We start from the raw sequence: 27,445 nt of genomic DNA, 5'->3' as shown, positions 1-27,445 counted from the left end.
TAGTCTGCACACATCCTCTGTAGTGTCTATACAGAGGATGTGTTTGTGTGGGGGAGGGGGGTTGTTTTTTAGCTGGTCGTTGCTGGCGGGGGGTTGTTTGGAGCTGGCCGTTTGCCGGGGAGGGGGGTTTTTGGAGCTGTGGGGGCCGTTTTGCCGTGGAGGGGGTTGTTTTGGAGCTGGGGCCCCCCCCCCGTTGGCCGGGAGGGGGTTGTTTGACTGGCGGGTTGCCGGGCAGGGGGGTTGTTTGGAGGCTCCCTCCGATGTTTGCGGCCGTGGGGGCTGACCTGTCTGGCTCCTCCTCACTTTGCCGCCTCTCTATCCTAGTGAGACATAATAACTGGCCGCCAGGGGATGCCCTCCTTCTGCCCGGTGAGCCTGCTTCTACCAGGACATCAGCGTGCTCCCTCAGTAGTTTCCGAAAGACGGTGTCCATCATGTACTACCGTGGCCTGGGTGCAGTGTAGATGGGGGTGTGCGTCATACCTGTCTGGGCGACGGCCTCTCCGCTCATCCCTCTTGGGTCTCCAGTTAGTGCCGGCACTCTGCTGCTCAACTTCCTGGCCTGCCTGGCCTTGTTCTGTGTGAATGGGAGCGAGGGCTCGACCTTCGGCATGTCCATCCCTCTGGGCCATCATCTTTACTCCCTGCTCCTTCGTCTGCTGGTACCGACCACTCTACAAGGCCTTCAGGTAAGAGGAGACGTCCGACACGCCGGCAGCCTGCGCCCCCAACCTGCTGCCCCCTCTGCCTGCCCCTCCACCTGCTGCCCCCTCTGCCTGCCCCTCCACACCTGCTGCCCCCTCTGCCTGCCCCTCCAGCCTGCCCCTCCACAACTGCTGCCCCCTCTGCCTGCCCCTCCAGCCTGCCCCTCCACACCTGCTGCCAGCTCTGCCTGCCCCTCCACACCTGCTGCCCCCTCTGCCTGCCCCTCCACACCTGCTGCTCCCTCTGCCTGCCCCTCCACACCTGCTGCCCCTCTGCCTGCACCTCCACACCTGCTGCCCCTGTCACCCCCCTCTGGCTGCACACCCTCCTCCTGTGACCCCAATAATCACTTTATAACTATTCTTTACATTTAATATGTCAGCCAACCATCAGACAGGTTTCCTCCTAGGCCGCACAGACTCCAGGACTCTACCCTGGGTGTTTGGTGACTGGAGTGTGGGGGCTCATAACCTTTGTGTGTTTGTGTGTGACGGGTGTGTGAGCTCACAGTGTTTGTGTGTGACGGGTGTGTGGAGCTCACAGTGTGTGTGTGTGTGTGTGACGGGTGTGTGAGCTCACAGTGTTTGTGTGTGACGGGTGTGTGAGCTCACAGTGTGTGTGTGTGTGTGACGGGTGTGTGAGCTCACAGTGTGTGTGTGGTGTGTGTGTGTGTGTGTGTGTGTGTGTGTGTGTGACGGGTGTGTGAGCTCACAGTGTGTTGTGGTGTGACGGGTGTGTGAGCTCACAGTGTGTGTGTGTGTGTGTGTGTGTGACGGGTGTGTGAGCTCACAGTGTGTGGGTGTGTGACGGGTGTGTGAGCTCACCATGTGTGTGCGCCGTCTCTAACCTCTCTCCATCTTATCTCCTCAGGAGTGACAGTTCCTTCAATTTTTTTGTCTTCTTCTTCATCTATTTTGTTCAAGACATCGGTGTATGTGCTGGAGGCAGTGGGGATCCCAGGATGGGGCTTCAGGTACAGTCACCTCATGCCGGTTCCTAGTCAGTCCTCAGGAAGCGATCACACCAGTCACCTCATACACAAGCACGCTCAGGCCACACCCGTCTCACCAGTCACCCCATACACAAGCACGCTCAGCCACACCCGTCTCACCAGTCACCTCATACACGTGCACGCTCAGCCACACCCGTCTCACCAGTCCACCCCATACACAAGCACGCTCAGCCACACCCGTCTCACCAGTCACCTCATACACGTGCACGCTCAGCCACACCCGTCTCACCAGTCACCCCATACACAAGCACGCTCAGCACACCTGTCTCACCAGTCACCCCATACACAAGCACGCTCAGCCACACCTGTCTCACCAGTCACCCCATACACGTGCACGCTCAGCACACCCGTCTTACCAATCACCTCATACACGTGCACGTTCAGCCACACCTGTATCTCACCAGTCACCCCATACACATGCACGCTCAGCCACAGCTGTAGCTCACCAGTCACCTCGTACACGTGCACGCTCAGCCACAGCTGTAGCTCACCAGTCACCTTGTACACGTGCACGCTCAGCCACAGCTGTAGCTCACCAGTCACCTCGTACACGTGCACGCTCAGCCACAGCTGTAGCTCACCAGTCACCTCGTACATGTGCACTCTCAGCCACAGCTGTAGCTCACCAGTCACCTCGTACACGTGCACGCTCAGCCACAGCTGTAGCTCACCAGTCACCTTGTACACGTGCACGCTCAGCCACAGCTGTAGCTCACCAGTCACCTCGTACACGTGCACGCTCAGCCACACCCGTCTCATCTGTCCGCCTGGCCTCATGCACACACAGAATACGCATGCACTAACTCTAAGCGTGTAGATGGTAGTTAGTTGCCCCAATGCACACATTGACACCCCGGACACACATGGTGGTTGGACCGTCACATTGCTTTATAGGCCAGGCGATGCCCTGTGCAGATGATGGAACGCTGGGAGCTCTACTGCCACCTACTGCCCGATCCATGAAGGACCATTAGAACCTGACGGAACGGCTGGGTCCCCTCTCCCCTTGTCAGTGCAGGGGGGGGCATAACTCTTGGGGAGCAGGGACCCCCAGGCTGGGTGACTAACCTCCTTGTGTCTTGTCTTCTGCAGCGGCTGGATCGTGGCTCTGGGCACCCTGAGGATTGGTCACACCGCGGCTGCTGTCTTCATGATCATAGTGGCCCTGCTGCTTACTGCGACCGCCACCATGGGCATCATCATGCTGAAGAGGGTAAGTATGGGGGACCGAGCCGGGCCAGAGGGGCCGTGTATCTACAGGACTGCACCCCTACACTGTCAGTGATGGGGGGGGGGGGTGTATATCTACATGTACTCCCTCCCATATACTCATACACTGTCAATGATGGGGGGGGGGGGCTGTATATCTACATGTACTCCCTCCCATATACTCCTACACTGTCAGTGATGGGGGGGGGGCTGTATATCTACATGTAATCCCTCCCATATACTCCTACACTGTCAGTGATGGGGGGGGGCTGTATATCTACATGTACTCCCTCCCATATACTCCTACACTGTCAGTGATGGGGGGGGGGGTCTGTATATCTACATGTACTCCCTCCCCATATACTCCTACACTGTCAGTGATGGGGGGGGCTGTATATCTACATGTACTCCCTCCCATATACCCCTACACTGTCAGTGATGGGGGGGGGGCTGTATATCTACATGTACTCCTCCCATATACCCATACACTGTCAGTGATGGGGGGGGGGTGCCTGTATATCTACATGTACTCCCTCCATATACTCCTACACTGTCAGTGATGGGGGGGGGGGTCTGTATATCTACATGTACTCCCTCCCATATACTCCTAAACTGTCAGTGATTGGGGGGGGGTCTGGATATCTACATGTACTTCCCTCCCATATACTCCTACACTGTCAGTGATGGGGGGGGGGCTTGTATATCTACATGTACTCTCCTCCCATTATACTCCTACACTGTCAGTGATTGGGGGGGGGGTGGGGTCTGTATATCTACATGTACTCCGCTCCCATATACTCTTACACTGTCAGTGATAGGGGGGGGGCCTGTAATTCTAACATGGTAACTCCATCACTGTCAGTGATGGGGGCTTGTATATCTACATGTACTCCTACACTGTCAGTGATGGGGGGGGGGTCTGTATATCTACATGTACTCCCTCCCATATACTCCTACACTGTCAGTGATGGGGGGGCTGTATATCTACATGTACTCCCTCCCATATACTCCTACACTGTCAGTGATGGGGGGGGGGGGCTGTATATCTACATGTACTCCCTCCATATACTCCTACACTGTCAGTGATGGGGGGGGGGCTGTATATCTACATGTACTCCCTCCCATATACTCCTACACTGTCAGTAATGGGGGGGGGCTGTATATCTACATGTACTCCCTCCCATATACTCCTACACTGTCAGTGATGGGGGGGGGGCTGTATATCTACATGTACTCCCTCCCATATACTCCTACACTGTCAGTAATGGGGGGGGGGGGCTGTATATCTACATGTACTTCCCTCCCATATACTCCTACACTGTCAGTGATGGGGGGGGCTGTATATCTACATGTACTCCCTCCCATATACTCCTACACTGTCAGTGATGGGGGGGGGGGGGTCTGTATATCTACATGTACTCCCTCCCATATACTCCTACACTGTCAGTGATGGGGGGGGGCTCTGTATATCTACATGTACTCCCTCCCATATACTCCTACACTGTCAGTGATGGGGGGGGGGCTGTATATCTACATGTACTCCCTCCATATACTCCTACACTGTCAGTGATGGGGGGGGCTGTATATCTACATGTACTCCCTCCCATATACTCCTACACTGTCAGTAATGGGGGGGGGGGCTGTATATCTACATGTACTCCCTCCCATATACTCCTACACTGTCAGTGATGGGGGGGGCTGTATATCTACATGTACTCCCTCCCATATACCCCTACACTGTCAGTGATGGGGGGGGCTGTATATCTACATGTACTCCTACACTGTCAGTGATGGGGGGGCTGTATATCTACATGTACTCCCTCCCATACCTCCTACACTGTCAGTGATGGGGGGGGGGGGCGCTGTATATCTACATGTAATCCCTCCCATATACTCCTACACTGTCAGTGATGGGGGGGGCTGTATATCTACATGTACTCCCTCCCATATACCCCTACACTGTCAGTGATGGGGGGGTCTGTATATCTACATGTACTCCCTCCCATATACTCCTACACTGTCAGTGATGGGGGGGGGGCTCTGTATATCTAATCTACATGTACTCCCTCCCATTATACTCCTACACTGTCAGTGATGGGGGGGGGGGGCTTGTATATCTACATGTACTCCCTCCATATACTCCCTACACTGTCAGTGATGGGGGGGGGGCTGTATATCTACATGTACTCCCTCCCATATACTCCTACACTGTCAGTGATGGGGGGGGTGGGGGGGGGGCGCTGTATATCTTACATGTACTCCCTCCATATACTCCTACACTGTCAGTGATGGGGGGGGGGGCTGTATATCTACATGTACTCCCTCCCATATACTCCTACACTGTCAGTGATGGGGGGGGGGGCTGTAGTATCTACATGTACTCCCTCCCATATACTCCTACACTGTCAGTGATGGGGGGGGGGCTGTATATCTACATGTACTCCCTCCCATATACCCCTACACTGTCAGTGATGGGGGGGCTGTATATCTACATGTACTTCCCTCCCATATACCCCTACACTGTCAGTGATGGGGGGCTGTATATCTACATGTACTCCCTCCCATATACTCCTACACTGTCAGTGATGGGGGGCTGTATATACATGTACTCCTACACTGTCAGTGATGGGGGGGGGGGGTCTGTATATCTACATGTACTCCCTCCCATATACTCCTACACTGTCAGTGATGGGGGCTGTATATCTACATGTACTCCTACACTGTCAGTGATGGGGGGCTGTATATCTACATGTACTCCTACACTGTCAGTGATGGGGGGGGGGGGCTGTATATCTACATGTACTCCCTCCCATATACTCCTACACTGTCAGTGATGGGGGGGCTGTATATCTACATGTACTCCCTCCCATATACTCCTACACTGTCAGTGATGGGGGGGCTGTATATCTACATGTACTCCCTCCCATATACTCCTACACTGTCAGTGATGGGGGGGGCTGTATATCTACATGTACTCCCTCCCATATACTCCTACACTGTCAGTGATGGGGGGGCTGGTATATCTACATGTACTCCCTCCCATATACCCCTACACTGTCAGTGATGGGGGGCTGTATATCTACATGTACTCCTACACTGTCAGTGATGGGGGGGGGGGGGGTCTGTATATCTACATGTACTCCCCTCCCATATACTCCTACACTGTCAGCACAGACCTCCGGTTTATTAGCAATCATCGTCCTCAGTTTCTCGGTTTTATCTCCCTCAGATCCACTCCATCTACCGCCGCACCGGGGCCAGCTTCCAGAAGGCACAGGAGGAGTTTTGCCGCTGGCGTGTTTTCCAATCCCGCCGTGCGCACCGCAGCGACCAACGTAGCGGCCGGAGCTGCACAAAACGCATTCAAGCCTTAAGATGGAAGGTGACGGGAGCGCCATCTATCCTCAGCATCCCTGCGCTGTCGGACTGTATTGTGGCAGCTTGATCCAGAGCTGACAGACATTGGGCTGACGCTCGGTGGCAGCCTGCCTGCCGCTCATCATTAATGCTTGTGTGTCCCTATTAACACAATGTTGTCAGAGCTGTGTGAGTGGACACGGGGGGAGTGTGCGAGTGTGAAACACATCTGCATCAGGCCACGGCTGGGGTTGTCATAGCCTTTTCCATTGTCGGTGAGTGGGGCTAACCCAGCTAGCAGGCCCTAACACTGTCCCACTCAGGATTAACCCTTCTCTGCCTGTGGAGGGCCCTCTTCAGTTAATGCCGGGTGTACCTGTGATGTCGGGGGGGATGCATGCCTCACGTTTACATGTATGTTCTGTTAAAGGGGTTATGCATGTAGTGTTAGACCGATCCCAGCGGCGGGTGGGATCTGGTGACCAGCTGATGCCAAATTAAACCATTTTATTAAGTCTGTGTGGTGTCTCTTGTCTTCCTTCCATCCATGCTGGGGCTGGAGCGCAGTGAGCGGGTCGTGCCCGGTGTGTTGACGGTATGGTGCGTCTCCTGGCACAGTCCTTGATGATCTGCAGAGCGGGGGAGGAGGAGGCGGTAGCGCTGCTTGGCGCAGTAGCTGCTCAGGAATATGAGGCATTAATAAAAGATGAGTTTGACGTTCATTTCCTTTCTGCTGACTGAAACCCGAGCAGACCTACAGGATCCAGATAAAAGGGTTCCATTAGAGAGCCGCTCCACAGGGACCGGGGGAGGGGAGCACAGCGCTAATAGCCCTCACATTTCTGATGGGTTTTGTATAGATCCAGCACCAGTGAGCAGGTTGAGTGTCAGCTCTTGAGCCTAGAACTTCAAGTCTTTGTTACATATAACTGTAACCCCTCTAACCCTCAGCGCCATCTTCTATCCTAGCACTATGTCCTCTAACCCTCAGCGCCATCTTCTATCCTAGCACTATGTCCTCTAACCTCAGCGCCATCTTCTATCCTAGAACTATGTCCTCTAACCCTCAGCGCCATCTTCTATCCTAGCACTATGTCCTCTAACTACTGGCGCCATCTTCTATCCTAGCACTATGTCCTCTAACCCTCAGCGCCATCTTCTATCCTAGCACTATGTCCTCTAACCACCAGCGCCATCTTCTATCCTAGCACTATGTCCTCTAACCCTCAGCGCCATCTTCTATCCTAGCACTATGTCCTCTAACCCTCAGCGCCATCTTCTATCCTAGCACTATGTCCTCTAACTACTGGCGCCATCTTCTATCCTAGCACTATGTCCTCTAACCCTCAGCGCCATCTCTATCCTAGCACTATGTCCTCTCACCACCAGCGCCATCTTCTCTATCCTAGCACTATGTCCTCTTACTACCGGCGCCAGTCTTCTATCCTAGCACTATGTCCTCTACTACCAGTGCCATCTTCTATCCTAGCACTATGTCCTCTAACCCTCAGCGCCATCTTCTTTCCTAGCACTATGTCCCTCTAACCTCACCTCAGCCGCCACTCTTCTATCCTAGCCACTATGTCCTCTCACCACCAGCGCCATCTTCTATCCTAGCACATAGTCCTCTAACCCTCAGCGCCATCTTCTTTCCTAGCACTATGTCCTCTAACCCTCAGCGCCATCTTCTATCCTAGCACTATGTCCTCTAACCACCAGCGCCATCTTCTATCCTAGCACTATGTCCTCTAACCCTCAGCGCCATCTTCTATCCTAGCACTATGTCCTCTAACCCCCGGCGCCATCTTCTTTCCTAGCACTATGTCCTCTAACCCTCAGCGCCATCTTCTATCCTAGCACTATGTCCTCTCACCACCAGCGCCATCTTCTATCCTAGCACTATGTCCTCTAACCCTCAGCGCCATCTTCTTTCCTAGCACTATGTCCTCTAACCCTCAGCGCCATCTTCTATCCTAGCACTATGTCCTCTAACCACCAGCGCCATCTTCTATCCTAGCACTATGTCCTCTAACCCTCAGCGCCATCTTCTATCCTAGCACTATGTCCTCTAACACTGGCGCCATCTTCTATCCTAGCACTATGTCCTCTCACACACCAGCGCCATCTTCTATCCTAGCATTATGTCCTCTAACCCCCGGCGCCATCTTCTATCCTAGCACTATGTCCTCTAACTACTGGCGCCATCCTTCTTTCCTAGCACTATGTCCTCTAACCACCAGTGCCATCCTTCTTTCCTAGCACTATGTCCTCTTACTACCGGCGCCATCTTCTTTTCTAGCACTATGTCCTCTAACCACCAGCGCCATCTTCTATCCTAGCACTATGTCCTCTAACTACTGGCGCCATCTTCTTTCCTAGCACTATGTCCTCTTACTACCGGCGCCATCTTCTTTTCTAGCACTTATGTCCTCTAACCACCAGCCGCCATCTTCTATCCTAGCACTATGTCCTCTTACTACCGGCACCATCTTCTATCCTAGCACTATGTCCTCTAACTACTGGCGCCATCTTCTATCCTAGCACTATGTCCTCTAACTACTGGCGCCATCTTCTTTCCTAGCACTATGTCCTCTAACCACCAGCGCCATCTTCTATCCTAGCACTATGTCCTCTTACTACCGGCACCATCTTCTATCCTAGCACTATTGTCCTCTAACTACTGGCGCCATCTTCTATCCTAGCACTATGTCCTCTACCACCAGCGCCATCTTCTTTTCTAGCACTATGTCCTCTAACCCTCAGCGCCATCCTTCTTTCCTAACACTATGTCCTCTAACCCTCAGCGCCATCTTCTATCCTAGCACTATGTCCTCTAACTACTGGCGCCATCTTCTATCCTAGCACTATGTCCTCTAACCCTCAGCGCCATCTTCTATCCTAGCACTATGTCCTCTAACTACTGGCGCCATCTTCTATCCTAGCACTACCCCAAGCACCATCTTCTTTCCTAGCACTATGTCCTCTAACCCCCGGCGCCATCTTCTTTCCTAGCATTATGTCCTCTAACTACTGGCGCCATCTTCTATCCTAGCACTATGTCCTCTCACCACCAGCACCATCTTCTTTCCTAGCACTATGTCCTCTAACCACCAGCAACCATCTTCTTTCCTAGCACTATGTCCTCTAACCACCAGCGCCATCTTCTTTCCTAGAGCTAGTCGATGTAGGAGAACAGTCTGGTTAATAAAAGGTTAAGGTTTCCTTGTCCCTTTAAATGGGTGACATCACAGGTCCCCATCCCCCTGCAGACTACATTTCCCAGCTTCCCTTGCAAGCCTGGAGGGAGGGAGCTGTTCAGTGCTGCAGCTGGAGGGAGGCTGAGCAGATTGCAGGGAGGACGGGATATTTCATGTGCGGAGGATCAGCTCTCCCTGTCATCTGTGGATGTCAGGAAGCCGCCTGCAGACATCCCGCTCTGGTATTAGGACTCTACTGATTGTTCCACCTCTCATCCCCCAGCACACATGGGTGCTCCTGGTATTGCATGTGAAGTGGCGGTCAGGCTGACATAATGTTCGTGGGTTATCGCTCTATGGTCCTGGATCTTGAGCATCTTCTCTATCCATCTGTCATTTCTCCAGTCATCTGCATCTTTCATTCTCCAGAGTGGAGCATCATTCAGAGGAGCATCATTCCACCAGTGTCTGCTCAGCTCTATGTCCATAATGTAACCATCCTTGCATCTGTCCGGCGCTGGGATCTCATGAGCATGTCTTCTCATCGATGCATGGAGTTAAGCAGAGTCATATAATGAAGTAATGTCATCTACCCAGCCATGGCGGTCGGGTTCCTATATGTGAGAAGACTGAGAGGACCCATTTTGGAATAAGTAAATGTAGGTCTGCCTCTGGTTCCTTATATTCTGGCTTTGTGTTTTGACCTGACTTGAAGTCTCTTGCCGTCCATTCCTGTTTCCTCGGACCTGATCTGCATGGCGGCCCTGTGCTGAGATCTTGGATGACCATGCTCAAACTCTCTAGGGGAATCCTTTACACCTATAGCGCGCTATGGAATGAGTATAATGAGTTTGTGCTCCTGAACGTTAAGGGTTAATTTCTCGCCTTCTCCCACCCTGTGGGGATTGTGCATTGCAGACATTAGGCAGCATAGTGGCCCAGGCTCCTGAAGCCCTTGTTATAACAGACTGGGGTGTCCTCCCAATGAGCCCCAGCCAGTGGTAGCCCGGTGCAGAGATGCCCTCCCCTACAGATTCCAGCTTTTCTCTTACTGTACGGACATCACGCAGCCTGTCCCAGCTGAGGGCTACACCGGGCATGGACACATGTGCATGCTAGCTCTGGGGTTCGTGCAGGTGATCCTGGGGGTCCTGATAGTCACCTTCAGTCTGGTTACGGCCTCTATCACCACAAATACCAAAATCAAACACTCGTGTCCATCGTGGGCTGGATTCTCTGTAAGTGTTCTTCTGGTTATACGTTGTCCTTGCCTGTGCTGTGTACTCGCCATATTTACGGGGTCACTACAGTTGGGGGTCTCTATGAATAATGAAATGTTACTGTTTTGGTTATTTGCTGGCTTGATCTTCTAAGATGTCCTTGTTTTCCTGTCTTGATGCATCTATCGAAAGAATATATTAATTGAGGAAAGACTTGGTTGGTTTTGGTGGGGAAAAAGAAAGTGGGGGCAATGTCTAAAGAGTGAGGATAGATCCATTGGGCTGTAGAGTCCTGATGGGAGATGGGTGTGTGAAGAATCAGTCCAGGTGTTGGGACAAGTAATGGATGGTGGCGTGTGGAAGGATAGTCCCTAAGCTCACATAGGTGCCCAAACACATCAACGATCATTCACCTCACCTTACCAAGAAATTTAAGAAATGACTGTGTTAGCCGTCCAATAGCTGACCTGTCACCATCTAAAAAAGTAAGTCGGTGTTGGCCATGTTTGAAATTTTCACCTGTTGTCAAATGAACAAACGTTTTTCTCTGGAAAGATCGTCCACAATGTTATAGAAAAGCGTTCCTTTTTGATCCCCATGGTTATTGATAGATTATGACTTGAAACAGGCACAATATGTACTAAAATGTGTATGGCTGTGCCTGTGAAATGATGGTTCATCAACTGGTTTTCCAATCATCAATCATATATTGTGTATGAGCATGACGGAAGGATTGGATGGGTCCAGAGAGTCGGTTGGATTGATTAGTAGATGTTACAGTGCCTACACACCTGTAAGTGCTGTCAGCCGAAACACTATGGGGGGAGTGGAGAGATCCCAACAGTGGGTTCAGCTGAAGTTTGCTAAATATATGGACCCTTAAACATTTGCTGGTAATCATTGTTGGACAAACAATACGGGGTGAGTAGGGAAACCCCACCAGTGTGATTGGCTGATGTTTGTCTATTCCAGTGCTTCTCAATTCAAGTCCTCAATGCTCACCAACAGGTCATGTTTGGAGGATATTCCATACAAAGAACACCTGTGATAATACCAGAGTATAATTATTTCACCTGTGAAATACTAAGAAAATCCTTTAAAACACTTGGTGGCTATGAAGACTGGAATTGAGAAGCACTGGTCTAAAGTATATGGGCACCTTAACATCTTCTGCTAACAGCTGTCGGCCAAACAGTTCGAGGAATGGAGAGACTCTACTAGTGGGTTCGGCTGGTGTTTGTATAAGGTGTATGGCCACCTTTTAGATTCAACAGGGTTATGACACATTGGCCTTATGGGTATGGTGGAGGCCGAATTGACCACTGGTAGGTGACTATGTGACTGTATTATTCTGTTATATTGACCTATAGGGTCTGTTCAGAAGTCTCCTTACATCTAGTCGCTTTCCTCACAGCACCTGCATGGCTGTCATTGGATGGGCCCAGTCATGGAGACCTGTACCAGGTTCATGTTTTAGATCTTTTCTTTACTTTGCACTAAGACAACATAGGAGAAAGGGACGGTGTTCCCAATGTATGGAGACTTGTGAATGACCCTGTAATATATGAAGAATTGCAAAAAAGAAAATCCATGAAATCTCATGTCCCATTTCCTTCTTTTTTTGTTTCACCTTCCCTTCGAACACTGACCATTCATTACCCCCGTGGATTCCATCATACCCGTCCTCACCTGTTGTGTGTTCCTTTTCCCTGTGGCTTGTACCCCGTCACCTCGCTGTGGTCATGGCACTCATCCATTTTACCACATCCGTTCCCTGTCGTGTCCTTTTGCCCGTCTTCTCTTTCTCTTCTTGCTGCCCAGTTGGCTGTTTCAGGCCTTATTGGCTGCATCTCATGGAAAAAGCCGATCACGCTGGTGGTAAGTATGGAGGGGAGACTGCAGCGGAGGTTGCGCCACAGCCGCATGGGTGGGAAATTGTCTCACTAATATTACCAGACTTAGTTAATGACTCCGTATGAGGAATTGGCTTGCATGATAGGATAGAGCGAATTAAATGTGGAAAACGGTGTACAATTTTTTCTTAAGAAAGTGCAACAAGTAGACTGGTGGACAAAAAGTCACAGATTGGAGTATAGTGACAGGTTGGGACCAGGAGATGTGTACAGGGAACAGTGAAGTGGGTGAAACTGATGCTGAATCCTTCTTCCAGGTCACGGCCTTCACACTGGTCAGCGCCCTGAGTGTAATGCTCAGCCTTGCTGGCTCCATCCTCTCCTGCCAGAATGGGCAGCTGGTCAAGTCCTTCAACTCGTGTAAGAAGGTGAGTTCACGTTCTGTTTATGTTATCTCTCATAGCTGAAATCCTTGGAGGAGACTCTTATTTCCTGCACTCTCATCAGGAAAACAACTGGTGTATTTGCTGCCACCCAGTCAGCCAGCAGGAAGCATTGCCGGACTGCAGAGAACTGGAGAAACTCACCCTGTACCCCAATCATCAGTGTGACAGTATCCGTGTTGCCCTAAAGGTAAGTGAGTCCTCACTGGTCCGATGTAATGAGTTTAGGGAATGAGGCTGCATGTGTTCTTAGGGCTGCATGCATGGTAGATGTCCATTGGTAAAGGTTGCCGTACTCCAGGTAGTGGAGACATCATGACCACATGTGACCCAGGAGTCCATGGTAAAGGTTGCAGTAGTCCAGGTAAAGAAGACATCGTGACCACATGTGACCCAGGAGTCCATGGTAAAGGTTGCAGTAGTCCAGGTAGTGGAGACATCATGACCACATGTGACCCAGGAGTCCATGGTAAAGGTTGCAGTAGTCCAGTTAGTGGAGACATGGTGACCACATGTGACCCAGGAGTCCATGGTAAAGGTTGCAGTAGTCCAGGTAGTGGAGACATGGTGACCACATGTGACCCAGGAGTCCATGGTAAAGGTTGCAGTAGTCCAGGTAGTGGAGACATCATGACCACATGTGACCCAGGAGTCCATGGTAAAGGTTGCAGTAGTCCAGGTAAAGAAGACATCGTGACCACATGTGACCACAGGAGTCCATGGTAAAGGTTGCAGGAGTCCAGGGTAGTGGAGACATCATGACCACATGTGACCCAGGAGTCCATGGTAAAGGTTGCAGTAGTCCAGGTAAAGAAGACATCGTGACCACATGTGGACCCAGGAGTCCATGGTAAAGGTTGCAGTAGTCCAGGTAGTGGAGACATCATGAACACATGTGACCCAGGAGTCCATGGTAAATGTTGTCAGTAGTCCAGGTAGTGGGGACATGCATGACCACATGTGACCCAGGGTCCATGGTAAAGGTTGCAGTAGTCCATTAGTGGAGACATGGTGACCACATGTGACCCAGGAGTCCATGGTAAAGGTTGCAGTAGTCCAGGTAGTGGAGACATGTGACCACATGTGACCAGGAGTCCATGGTAAAGGTTGCAGTAGTCCAGGTAGTGGAGACATCATGACCACATGTGACCCAGGAGTCCATGGTAAAGGTTGCAGTAGTCCAGGTAAAGAAGACATCGTGACCACATGTGACCCAGGAGTCCATGGTAAAGGTTGCAGTAGTCCAGGTAGTGGAGACATCATGACCACATGTGACCCAGGAGTCCATGGTAAAGGTTGCAGTAGTCCAGGTAAAGAAGACATCGTGACCACATGTGACCCAGGAGTCCATGGTAAAGGTTGCAGTAGTCCAGGTAAAGAAGACATTGTGACCACATGTGACCCAGGAGTCCATGGTAAAGGTTGCAGTAGTCCAGGTAAAGAAGACATTGTGACCACATGTGACCCAGGAGTCCATGGTAAAGGTTGCAGTAGTCCAGGTAGTGGAGACATCGTGACCACATGTGACCCAGGAGTCCATGGTAAAGGTTGCAGTAGTCCAGGTAGTGGAGACATCATGACCACATGTGACCCAGGAGTCCATGGTAAAGGTTGCAGTAGTCCAGTTAGTGGAGACATGGTGACCACATGTGACCCAGGAGTCCATGGTAAAGGTTGCAGTAGTCCAGGTAGTGGAGACATCGTGACCACATGTGACCCAGGAGTCCATGGTAAAGGTTGCAGTAGTCCAGGTAGTGGAGACATCGTGACCACATGTGACCCAGGAGTCCATGGTAAAGGTTGCAGTAGTCCAGTTAGTGGAGACATGGTGACCACATGTGACCCAGGAGTCCATGGTAAAGGTTGCAGTAGTCCAGGTAGTGGAGACATCATGACCACATGTGACCCAGGAGTCCATGGTAAAGGTTGCAGTAGTCCAGGTAAAGTAGACATCGTGACCACATGTGACCCAGGAGTCCATGGTAAAGGTTGCAGTAGTCCAGGTAAAGAAGACATTGTGACCACATGTGACCCAGGAGTCCATGGTAAAGGTTGCAGTAGTCCAGGTAAAGAAGACATCGTGACCACATGTGACCCAGGAGTCCATGGTAAAGGTTGCAGTAGTCCAGGTAGTGGAGACATGGTGACCACATGTGACCCAGGAGTCCATGGTAAAGGTTGCAGTAGTCCAGGTAGTGGAGACATCATGACCACATGTGACCCAGGAGTCCATGGTAAAGGTTGCAGTAGTCCAGGTAAAGAAGACATCGTGACCACATGTGACCCAGGAGTCCATGGTAAAGGTTGCACTAGTCCAGGTAGTGGAGACATGGTGACCACATGTGACCCAGGAGTCCATGGTTAAGGTTGCAGTAGTCCAGTTAGTGGAGACATCATGAACACATGTGACCCAGGAGTCCATGGTAAAGGTTGCAGTAGTCCAGGTAAAGAAGACATCGTGACCACATGTGACCCAGGAGTCCATGGTAAAGGTTGCAGTAGTCCAGGTAAAGAAGACATCGTGACCACATGTGACCCAGGAGTCCATGGTAAAGGTTGCAGTAGTCCAGGTAGTGGAGACATGGTGACCACATGTGACCCAGGAGTCCATGGTTAAGGTTGCAGTAGTCCAGGTAGTGGAGACATCATGAACACATGTGACCCAGGAGTCCATGGTAAAGGTTGCAGTAGTCCAGGTAAAGAAGACATCGTGACCACATGTGACCCAGTAGTCCATGGTAAAGGTTGCAGTAGTCCAGGTAAAGAAGACATCGTGACCACATGTGACCCAGGAGTCCATGGTAAAGGTTGCAGTAGTCCAGGTAGTGGAGACATCATGACCACATGTGACCCAGGAGTCCATGGTAAAGGTTGCTGTAGTCCAGGTAGTGGAGACATGGTGACCACATGTGACCCAGGAGTCCATGGTAAAGGTTGCTGTAGTCTAGGTAGTGGAGACATGGTGACCACATGTGACCCAGGAGTCCATGGTAAAGGTTGCAGTAGTCCAGGTAGTGGAGACATCATGAACATATGTGACCCAGGAGTCCATGGTAAAGGTTGCAGTAGTCCAGGTAAAGAAGACATCGTGACCACATGTGACCCAGGAGTCCATGGTAAAGGTTGCAGTAGTCCAGGTAGTGCAGACATGGTGAACACTGTGTAGTTGCTTTGACCAATGTTTTTTTTAGTCTGACAATACAGATTTCTTGTTTTTCTAATACAGTCTTCATGCTTTGTCTTCCTTCTTTTGGACCCCTCTTGGGTTCTACCATCTAGCTATCTTGGTATTGTTGCTGCGGGAAAGTCATCTGCTGCCATGGGTGGTGGTATGTTCTCTTCTTACTCACCAGTCTTTGTGTGTCCTAGGACCTGTTGTTCAGTGTCTGTGGCCTCACCATCTTTTCCACCATCATCTGCACCTTGTCCGCTGTCATCTGCTGCATTCAGATTTTCTCATTGGATGTCTCCCATGTCGTAAGTTCTGTACAGTGTGTGCAGAAACACAAATGTCTGTCCCAGGTGTTGGTCTCATCAGGGAAGTCACATATGACTCTTTCTGCTCCCAGTTGGCCCCCCAGAGATCCACCTCAGTCAACCTGGAGTGCTTCTCGCCCCAAGACGCCATTCTGCATCGCATGATCGAGTGTGAGGAGTTTGTGCCCCCTGTTCCTCCACCTCCATATTATCCACCAGAATACACCTGCAGCTCAGAGACAGACGCACAGAGGTACAACAGCCCTAGCCGCTGCCAGGAGCCAAATCCAAATACACTTCTAGTTTGACTGAATCAACTCCAAATTGATTAGGGAAAATCTGCTCATCTTTACTGATGATGATCATTATTAGTGTTTATGTTCCTTTCCACAGTATCACATATAATGGATCCATGGACAGCCCCATCCCTCTCTACCCTGTCGACTTCCCACCATCATATGAGAGTGTAATGGGGATCAGAGAGGACAGCCAGGTAAGGAGCATGACGCAGGTTATTGGGGCCCATGCATGTTACATGGATATTAGGCTTCTTAATTGTCTCCTCTCTTTAGGCTACATTATATGACGCCCAAGCGAATGAAGTCTCATGTCCCAGCGTATCTGACAGAATAGACTCCACAGGCCATACTGGTAATGGTGAGTTGTCAGATAGGCGAGCAGCCATGGCTCGGAAGTTAGTAGAGATATATAGCCAGGCATTGTTAGGATGGAGAGTTGGCCGAGATAGATGAGCAGCCATGACGGGGATGGGGAGTTGGTAGAGGTATATGGACAGCTGTTATTGGGATGGAAAGTTGGCAGAGATAGATAAGCAGCCATAGCGGTAATGGTTAGTTGGCAGAGATTTATTGACAGCCATTGTGGGGATGGGGAGTTGGGAGAGATTGGTAAGCAGCGATGGTGGGGATGGAGAGTTGGCAGAGATAGGTGAGCAGTGATGGTGGGGATGGAGAGTTGGCAGAGATAGGTCAGTGGTCATGGATAGGATGGGGAGTTGGCAGAAATAGGTGAGTAGCCATAGGCGGGATGGGGAGTTGGCAGAGATGGTGCAGGATGGGGAATTAGCAGAGATTGGTGAGCAGTGATGGTGGGGATGGAGAGTTGTCAGAGATAGGTGAGCAGTGATGGTGGGGATGGAGAGTTGTCAGAGATAGGCAAGCAGTGATGGTAAGGATAGCGACTACATGGTGAGCTATAGAAGGTAAAGCCTTTCTTAGTGAATGACTCCAGTCCTTGGCGTCTCTGTTTCTTTGGGGTTTGCGGTGATTCTTTGCTCACCATTATCACAGTTGGCTCCTTTTTGTGGAAATAAGAGAGCAGCTACATTGATACGTGTACAGAGCCCAATCGGAACCTTCCCTGAGATAAAGCCTCAGGTGTGGCACTTCTCTCCACCTGAACACAATCTCTCTTTGTTGCAGAGGACAGCAGCCCCTCTGAAGACTCCATCTTGCTGGAGATGCAGGGCTCCCCCGGATCTGTGGGTTATGTCCAGTATCGTTTCATCAAACGTAGCCGAGCGGACTACTGCCTGAGCGCTGACTGCGGGCAGTGTGGACACCACCAGCAGAGCCCGACTATCAGTCTGCAGGGCCCTTTTGAAGAAGTAGCAACTCCTCGTGCTAAAGGGGGGCGCTCTTTCTCCTGTTCTACCGCTAGTGATTGCCCGGAGACCCCTTCACATGTCTCCAGTGGTGCCACACGGAGCTGTAACAGGCTGGAGACTATTGGGTGCACAGTTGGTCCTTGTTTCCCAGAATTACGTGTAAAAGGGAAGGTTCCAGCTGAGAGAGAAGTAAACAGAGGGTCAGGGTGTTCTCTCCATCACAGCTCTCCGTGCCAGACTCCAGACTGTCCCCACCGCAGGTACAGCGAGAACACCCGCCCTAAGGTCTTGTCCATAGTGGTCACTCCACGCCTTGTCATCCGCTCACACAGTGACCCAGGAATCTCCTCCACATTGCTCAGTACAGGTGAGCCGCAGTCTCCATTCTTGTATCTTTATGTCTGCAGGTAACACATAATACGCTGACTGGATAAGATAACAGATATATATATATATATATATATATATATATATATATATATATATATATATATATATATATACACATACATATACACACAGTGGTGCCTTGGATTACGAGCATAATTTGTTCCAGGACGGCGCTTGTAATCCAAATCCACTCTTACACCAAAGCAAATTTTCCTATAAGAAATCATTGAAATGCAGACAATTGGTTCCACGCCCGAAATATAATAATTTATTATTCTGAATAACATGTAAAACTAATAAAACAATGAGAAGCAGCTGAATCTGTGATATTATAAGTTACTGTACAGTATGGCAATTAGCATGTGGTGTATAATGTATAGTAACTGTATAACCCTGATAACACAGCAGCTGGATATGTGATATATAAGTTACTGTACAGTATAGCAGCATGTGGTATATAATGTATAGTAACTGTATAACCCTGATAACATAGCAGCTGGATATGTGATATATAAGTTACTGTACAGTATAGCAGCATGTGGTATATAATGTATAGTAACTGTATAACCCTGATAACACAGCAGCTGGATATGTGATATATAAGTTACTGTACAGTATAGCAGCATGTGGTATATAATGTATAGTAACTGTATAACCCTGATAACACAGCAGCTGGATATGTGATATATAAGTTACTGTGCAGTATAGCAGCATGTGGTGTATAATGTATAGTAACTGTATAACCCTGATAACACAGCAGCTGGATATGTGATATATAAGTTACTGTACAGTATAGCAATCAGCATGTGGTGTATAATGTATAGTAACTGTATAACCCTGATAACACAGCAGCTGGATATGTGATATATAAGTTACTGTACAGTATAGCAGCATGTGGTATATAATGTATAGTAATTGTATAACCCCGATAACACAGCAGCTGGATATGTGATATATAAGTTACTGTACAGTATAGCAGCATGTGGTATATAATGTATAGTTACTGTATAACCCTGATAACAAAGCAGCTGGATATGTGATATATAAGTTACTGTACAGTATAGCAGCATGTGGTATATAATGTATAGTAACTGTATAACCCTGATAACACAGCAGCAGCTGGATATGTGATATATAGGTTACTGTACAGTATAGCAGCATGTGGTATATAATGTATAGTAACTGTATAACCCTGATAACACAGCAGCTGGATATGTGATATATAAGTTACTGTACAGTATAGCAGCATGTGGTATATAATGTATAGTAACTGTATAACCCTGATAACAAAGCAGCTGGATATGTGATATATAAGTTACTGTACAGTATAGCAGCATGTGGTGTATAATGTATAGTAACTGTATAACCCTGATAACACTGCAGCTGGATATGTGATATATAAGTTACTGTACAGTATAGCAGCATGTGGTGTATAATGTATAGTAACTGTATAACCCTGATAACACAGCAGCAGCTGGATATGTGATATATAAGTTACTGTACAGTATAGCAGCATGTGGTGTATAATGTATAGTAACTGTATAACCCTGATAACACAGCAGCTGGATATGTGATATATAAGTTACTGTACAGTATAGCAGCATGTGGTATATAATGTATAGTAACTGTATAACCCTGATAACACAGCAGCTGGATATGTGATATATAAGTTACTGTACAGTATAGCAGCATGTGGTGTATAATGTATAGTAACTGTATAACCCTGATAACACAGCAGCTGGATATGTGATATATAAGTTACTGTACAGTATAGCAGCATGTGGTATATAATGTATAGTAACTGTATACCCCTGATAACACTGCAGCTGGATATGTGATATATAAGTTACTGTACAGTATAGCAGCATGTGGTGTATAATGTATAGTAACTGTATAACCCTGATAACACAGCAGCTGGATATGTGATATATAAGTTACTGTACAGTATAGCAGCATGTGGTGTATAATGTATAGTAACTGTATAACCCTGATAACACAGCAGCTGGATATGTGATATATAAGTTACTGTACAGTATAGCAGAGTGTGGTATATAATGTATAGTAACTGTATAACCCTGATAACACAGCAGCTGGATATGTGATATATAAGTTACTGTACAGTATAGCAGCATGTGGTATATAATGTATAGTAACTGTATAACCCTGATAACACAGCAGCTGGATATGTGATATATAAGTTACTGTACAGTATAGCAGCATGTGGTGTATAATGTATAGTAACTGTATAACCCTGATAACACAGCAGCTGGATATGTGATATATAAGTTACTGTACAGTATAGCAGCATGTGGTGTATAATGTATAGTAACTGTATAACCCTGATAACACTGCAGCTGGATATGTGATATATAAGTTACTGTACAGTATAGCAGCATGTGGTGTATAATGTATAGTAACTGTATAACCCTGATAACACTGCAGCTGGATATGTGATATATAAGTTACTGTACAGTATAGCAGCATGTGGTATATAATGTATAGTAACTGTATAACCCTGATAACACTGCAGCTGGATATGTGATATATAAGTTACTGTACAATATAGCAGCATGTGGTATATAATGTATAGTAACTGTATAACCCTGATAACACTGCAGCTGGATATGTGATATATAAGTTACTGTACAGTATAGCAGCATGTGGTATATAATGTATAGTAACTATATAACCCTGATAACACTGCAGCAGCTGGATATGTGATATATAAGTTACTGTACAGTATAGCAGCATGTGGTGTATAATGTATAGTAACTGTATAACCCTGATAACACAGCAGCAGCTGAATATGTGATATATAAGTTACTGTACAGTATAGCAGCATGTGGTATATAATGTATAGTAACTGTATAACCCTGATAACACAGCAGCAGGATATGTGATATATAAATTACTGTACAGTATAGCTGCATGTGGTATATAATGTATAGTAACTATATAACCCTGATAACACAGCAGATGGATATGTGATATATAAGTTACTGTACAGTATAGCAATCAGCATGTGGTATATAATGTATAGTAGCTGTATAACCCTGATAACACTGCAGCAGCTGGATATGTGATATATGTTACTGTACAGTATAGCAGCATGTGGTGTATAATGTATAGTAACTGTATAACCCTGATTACACAGCAGCTGGATATGTGATATATAAGTTACTGTACAGTATAGCAGCATGTGGTATATCATGTATAGTAACTGTATAACCCTGATAACACAGCAGCTGGATATGTGATATATAAGTTACTGTACAGTAATGGAGAGGATGGGAAACACAAGGACTGACAGAGACTGCAGGGAGCAGGAAGGAATGAGCAGGGCAGATGTGGGCACATACATGCAGCACTCTCTGTCCGGGGAGAGAGGGGTTACAGCTATGGAGAGATTACCCCCCCCCCCACAGTCCTGTCCCCTGATGTAAGCCCCAGCCTGAAGTGGATCTGCTATGATTTGGAAGGTGAGGGAGACTTCCTAGGTCAGAGTACAAGGCTGTAGACCCCGCCCCTCCCCCACTCCCCTCCCACCCAGTACAGGGAGCTCTTACACCAAAGCAATGCTTTTACTCCAAGTCACAATTTTGAAAAACAGCTCTTAAACCAAAACGTTCTTAAACCAAGGTACCACTGTAATATACACATATATACACACACACATACACCCCCCCCCACACACACACACTGTATTCTAATGTGACGCCATCAGGACAATGTCACATTATAACCCGTTTGTTCATATTTTAATTCTCAGATTTTGGGGTCCCTGATTACACCAAGGTCCTAGAGGAGGACAGTGTCTCCATGTCATCTGTGGATACAGGTCAGGGGAAGGGGGGCTTAATACCACATACTTGTATAGAGCACGCTGCTGGACAACACAGAGCCGAGATGGTGGCAGATGATGGTTCCATCTCTCCCGTAATGCTCCATCAACAGGCTTGTCTGCTGTTCACAATGCCGGGTCACGTCCCAACATCCACCATATTAGAAAAGACTTGATGTTGGTGCATTGTGTGACTTCTGATTGTTCTCTTGCAGGACTCTATGAAGGCTCCCCCTTCCACAGACTGCACCCACCCGGCTCGCCAAAACTTCTTCGTGCAAATTCAGATGGAAAGAGCCGGACCCATTTCACCCGAAAAACTGTTCAACGACTTTCCAGAAGTGGAGCCCTGTCCCTGGGAGACCTGAAGGGAGGACGTAACACCAGGGTCCTGGTGGCCAGATTCCTCAACAGATCTCGGCGGAGTCTCAGAGATGGAGGAGACAACTCGAAGCCGGTAATGTGGGGTACGAAGGCTCTGGTTACCATGAGGATTCCTTGCCCCCTATTCGGACTATGGACATAATGGTGGACATGTTCCTGGAAAAAAAAAAAAATCCTTGAACACCATTAACGTTATTTCACCCTAAACATTCTGGTTCTTTTGATCACCGGCACTTATGTCTCTCCAGCTCTTATATTGTCTATAAAACGTTCACCATGCTACACAGTGTTTGTACGTGTACACGAGGGTCGAGCTCTTTCATGGCATATAACCTTTCATGGCGTATAAAACCTTAGTATTGTGATAAATAGATAAAAAAAAAAAAAACGCTACAAAATCTGTTGCCGCTATACAAATAAATATTACTACTGTGTGTTGCTTTGTTCTGTCCCATGTATAACACTTCATGCTATTTTGTTAATTTACAGGCCCCGAAAAGTCCTCTTTCCTTTGACCGTGAGAGACATCAGGTTGGGACGCCCATGCAGAGCTGTGGGGACCTCAGTGCCGCCTCTTCTCTACGTCGCCTTCTGTCTACAAGTCGCCGAGGGAAGGACGGTTGTCACAGCATGAACGGGACATATAAAGAGAGTCCTGAGTAATGGGACTGGGCCCCCAGATACTCTGTCACCCACCATGGAGAGCAATGGGTGGAGGCCACCATGCAACCTGCAGACAAAGACGAAACAAAGCACAAGAAGTGACCTTACAGCACAAGCCTGCGGGTGTCATGCTGGTTGTGGAACTTGTGTGGAGGATCCGGAGCCCCAGTCGTTGGTTCCAGGTCCTCACACCATTTGCTTTGCATGTTAATTTCTTGCTGTGCTCAGAGTCCGCACTTTCTGTATTTTAAGGGCTAACATCAAGCTGTTCTGGGCCCAGAGGCATTCCGTATTATTATCAACGCCAGTGAAGAATAAGATTGTGTGGAAGTGTCATATTTTCACTAAATCCATCTAAAGAATCAATGGTGGTGTGTCTGTGGTGGGATATGAGGGACTGGGTGGAGGGTGGAAGGTCTGGGCGGGGGGGCTGTACAATAAGGCCCATACACTTTCCATAGTTTGTTTGCCCATCACCAATTCACTTCATGCACCTAAGCGTCTGGTCTGGCAGCATTCGTGTTGTGAGGTAAGCAAAGCTAGGCCAGTTTCGCGCTGAGTGTAGCGGGGTATAGAGACTGACCCCTCTGCTTCCTCACTGCTCCCCCTTCCCGACCCCTCTGCTCCCCCACTGCTCCGCCTTCCCGACCCCTCTGCTCCGCCTTCCCGACCCCTCTGCTCCCCCACTGCTCTGCCTTCCCGACCCCTCTGCTCCCCCACTGCTCCGCCTTCCCGACCCCTCTGCTCCCCCACTGCTCAGCCTTCCCGACCCCTTTGCTCCGCCTTCCCGACCCCTCTGCTCCCCCACTGCTCCGCCTTCCCGACCCCTCTGCTCCCCCACTGCTCCACCTTCCCGACCCCTCTGCTCCCCCTTCCCGACCCCACTGCTCCCCCACCCCGACCCCTCTGCTCCCCCACTGCTCCCCCTTCCCGACCCCTCTGCTCCCCCACTGCTCCCCCTTCCCGACCCCTCTGCTCCCCCATTGCTCCCCCTTCCCGACCCCTCTGCTCCCCCATTGCTCCCCCACCCCGACCCCTCTGCTCCCCCACTGCTCCCCCTTCCCGACGCCTCACTGCTCCCCCTTCCCGACCCCTCTGCTCCCTCATTGCTCCCCCTTCCCGACCCCTCTGCTCCCCCACTGCTCCCCCTTCCCGACCCCTCTGTTCCCCCTTCCCGACCCCTCTGCTTTCTCGGATTCCGTAGTGTTAATGGGCCCTAACCTGGACCAAAGTTATATAGCCAAACTCACCAATCTCATCAGCCGGCCATCTACTGGGAATGGTGGAGAAGAAGCCAAAATAGTGACAGATAGGTCCGAGAGATAAGCTGACACCAGAGGAGTCTGGGGAGGATAGAAGGGTCAGAACTGGGACATAGAGGGGACAGAGGAGTCTGGATTTGAACATAGAGGTGTAGAGGGGACAGAGGAGTCTGGATTGGAACATAGAGGTGTAGAGGAGGCAGAGGAGTCTGGACTGGGACATAGAGGAGGAAGAAGAGAGGAGGCAGAAGAGTCTGGATTGGGACATAGAGGAGGCAGAAGAGTCTGGATTGGGACATAGAGGAGGCAGAAGAGTCTGGACTTAGACATAGAGGAGGCAGAGGAGTCTGGATTGGGTTGCTATAGGCAACAGCTTCACTGTCGCTTGTACGAGCGGCTGCTGCCAGATTGCAGTGTAATAAGATGATCACATGGGAAGGACGGGAGACGCTGGACTGTCTGCTTCCCGTCTATAGTGATGGAGGCCGGGAGACTGCGAATGGCTGATAACAGAGAACAATGCCGAGCAATGTGCAATATGGGAACAATTATCATAGCCCATAGTAACCAGTAACAGCTCCCATAGCAACCAGTAACAGCTCCCATAGTAACCAATAACAGCTCCCATAGTAACCAATAACAGCTCCCATAGCAACCAGTAACAGCTCCCATAGCAACCAGTAACAGCTCCCATAGTAACCAATAACAGCTCCCATAGTAACCTATAACAGCTCCCATAGCAACCAGTAACAGCTCCCATAGTAACCAATCACAGCTCAAATTTCATTCTTGACATTGCTCTAGTGAAATGGGAACCAAGCTGTGATTGATTACTATGGGAGCTGTGATTGATTACTATGGGAGCTGTGATTGGTTACTATGGGAGCTGTGATTGATTACTATGGGAGCTGTGATTGGTTACTATGGCAGCTGTGATTGGTTACTATGGCAGCTGTGATTGATTACTATGGGAGCTGTGATTGGTTACTACAGGAGAGCTGCGGCCGTATATAGAGGACAGAGGAGCTGCGGCCGTATATACAGGACAGAGCTGCACCGCACCAGACGCAGCTGACACCATCCACAACACAGTATATACACTGATCATGGGGGGTGGGGCAGGTGTCACATATACACCTGAGGAGCTGTACATCTACCTATATATATATATACCTCACATCTGAGGAGCTGCACATCTACCTGTATATATATATACATATATACAGTGAGTCCAAGAAGTATTTGATCCCTTGCTGATTTTCTTTGTTTGCCAACTAATAAAGACATGATCATTCTATACTTTTAATGGTAGATGTATTCTTACATGGAGAGACAGAATATTAAAAAGAAAATCCAGAAAATAAATCTAAGGAATATATATTAATTGATTTGTATTTCATGGAGTGAAATAAGTATTTGATCCCTTAGTATTCATTAGCAGTTCTGGCTTTTACAGACCAGTTAGACACTCCCAATCAACTTGTTACCTGACCTGAAGCCGCCTGTTCTTACTAATCACTTGTGTGAAAAACAACTGTCCACAGAATCAGACAGATCACACAGATTTCAAGTCTCCAACATGGGTAAAACCAAAGAGCTGTCACAGGACCTCAGAGTCAGAATTGTTGACCTTCACAAAGCTGGAATGGGCTACAAAAAGATTAGTAAGGTGTTGGATGTGAAAGTAACAACTATTGGTGCAATTATCAGAAAGTTTAAAGAGTATAACATGACAATCAACAGACCTCGGCCCGGTGCTCCAAAGAAGATTTCGTCTTGTGGGGTGGCAATGATGCTGAGAACAGTCAGAAATCGTCCTGCAACCACTCGGCAGGAGTTAGCAAATGACCTGAAGGCAGCTGGGACCACAGTTTGCAAGGAAACAATTGGCAACACTTTGCGCAACAATGGATTCACATCCTGCAGTGCCCGAAAGGTGCCCCTGCTGAAGAGAGCACATGTGGAGAGAAGGTGCCCCTGCTGAAGAGAGCACATGTGGAGAGAAGGTGCCCCTGCTGAAGAGAGCACATGTGGAGAGAAGGTGCCCCTGCTGAAGAGAGCACATGTGGAGAGAAGGTGCCCCTGCTGAAGAGAGCACATGTGGAGAGAAGGTGCCCCTGCTGAAGAGAGCACATGTGGAGAGAAGGTGCCCCTGCTGAAGAGAGCACATGTGGAGAGAAGGTGCCCCTGCTGAAGAGAGCACATGTGGAGAGAAGGTGCCCCTGCTGAAGAGAGCACATGTGGAGAGAAGGTGCCCCTGCTGAAGAGAGCACATGTGGAGAGAAGGTGCCCCTGCTGAAGAGAGCACATGTGGAGGCGCGCCTCAAGTATGCCAATCATCATTTGAAAGATGAACCAAGTTATTGGGAGAAGGTTTTGTGGTCAGATGAGACCAAAATTGATCTTTTTGGCCTCAACTCCACCCGCCATGTGTGGAGGAAGAAAAATGCTGCCTATGACCCCAAGAACACTGTGCCCACCGTCAAGCATGGAGGTGGAAGCATAATGTTTTGGGGGTGTTTCTCTGCCAAGGGTACAGGGCTACTTCACCGCATCACTGGGAAGATGGATGGAGCCATGTACCGCACAATCCTGAGGGACAACCTCCTCCCCTCTGCCAGGGTTCTGAAAATGGGCCGTGGTTGGGTCTTCCAACATGATAACAACCCTAAACATACAGCAAAGGCAACAAAGGATTGGCTCAAGAAAAATCACTTTAAGGTCATGGAGTGGCCCAGCCAGTCGCCAGACCTCAATCCGATCGAAAATCTATGGAGGGAGCTGAAGGTCAGAGTTGCCAAGCGA

At 48.9% G+C, this 27,445-nt stretch overlaps 1 protein-coding gene and 1 pseudogene across 1 annotated transcript; both read left to right on the top strand.

Moving 5' to 3' along the window:
* The window catches only part of LOC138771343 (secretory carrier-associated membrane protein 3-like), a 7,232-nt pseudogene extending 458 nt beyond the window's left edge, over positions 1-6,774 (top strand).
* Positions 6,775-10,691: 3,917 nt separating this feature from the next.
* LOC138771218 (protein ENTREP3-like) lies at positions 10,692-23,718 on the top strand. The gene is made up of 11 exons (XM_069950778.1): positions 10,692-10,718; positions 12,871-12,981; positions 13,061-13,186; positions 16,366-16,473; positions 16,566-16,726; positions 16,867-16,966; positions 17,046-17,130; positions 17,916-18,467; positions 22,260-22,328; positions 22,547-22,788; positions 23,205-23,718. Exons 2-11 carry the CDS (start codon positions 12,907-12,909, stop codon positions 23,376-23,378), a joined length of 1,692 nt encoding a protein of 563 aa, XP_069806879.1. The 5' UTR covers positions 10,692-10,718; positions 12,871-12,906; the 3' UTR covers positions 23,379-23,718.
* The last annotated feature ends 3,727 nt before the right edge of the window (positions 23,719-27,445 follow it).

This window comes from Dendropsophus ebraccatus, chromosome 13 (genome assembly GCF_027789765.1).
Source record: "Dendropsophus ebraccatus isolate aDenEbr1 chromosome 13, aDenEbr1.pat, whole genome shotgun sequence".
NCBI lineage: Eukaryota > Metazoa > Chordata > Amphibia > Anura > Hylidae > Dendropsophus > Dendropsophus ebraccatus.
This window is presented reverse-complemented; position numbering and strand designations above follow the sequence as displayed.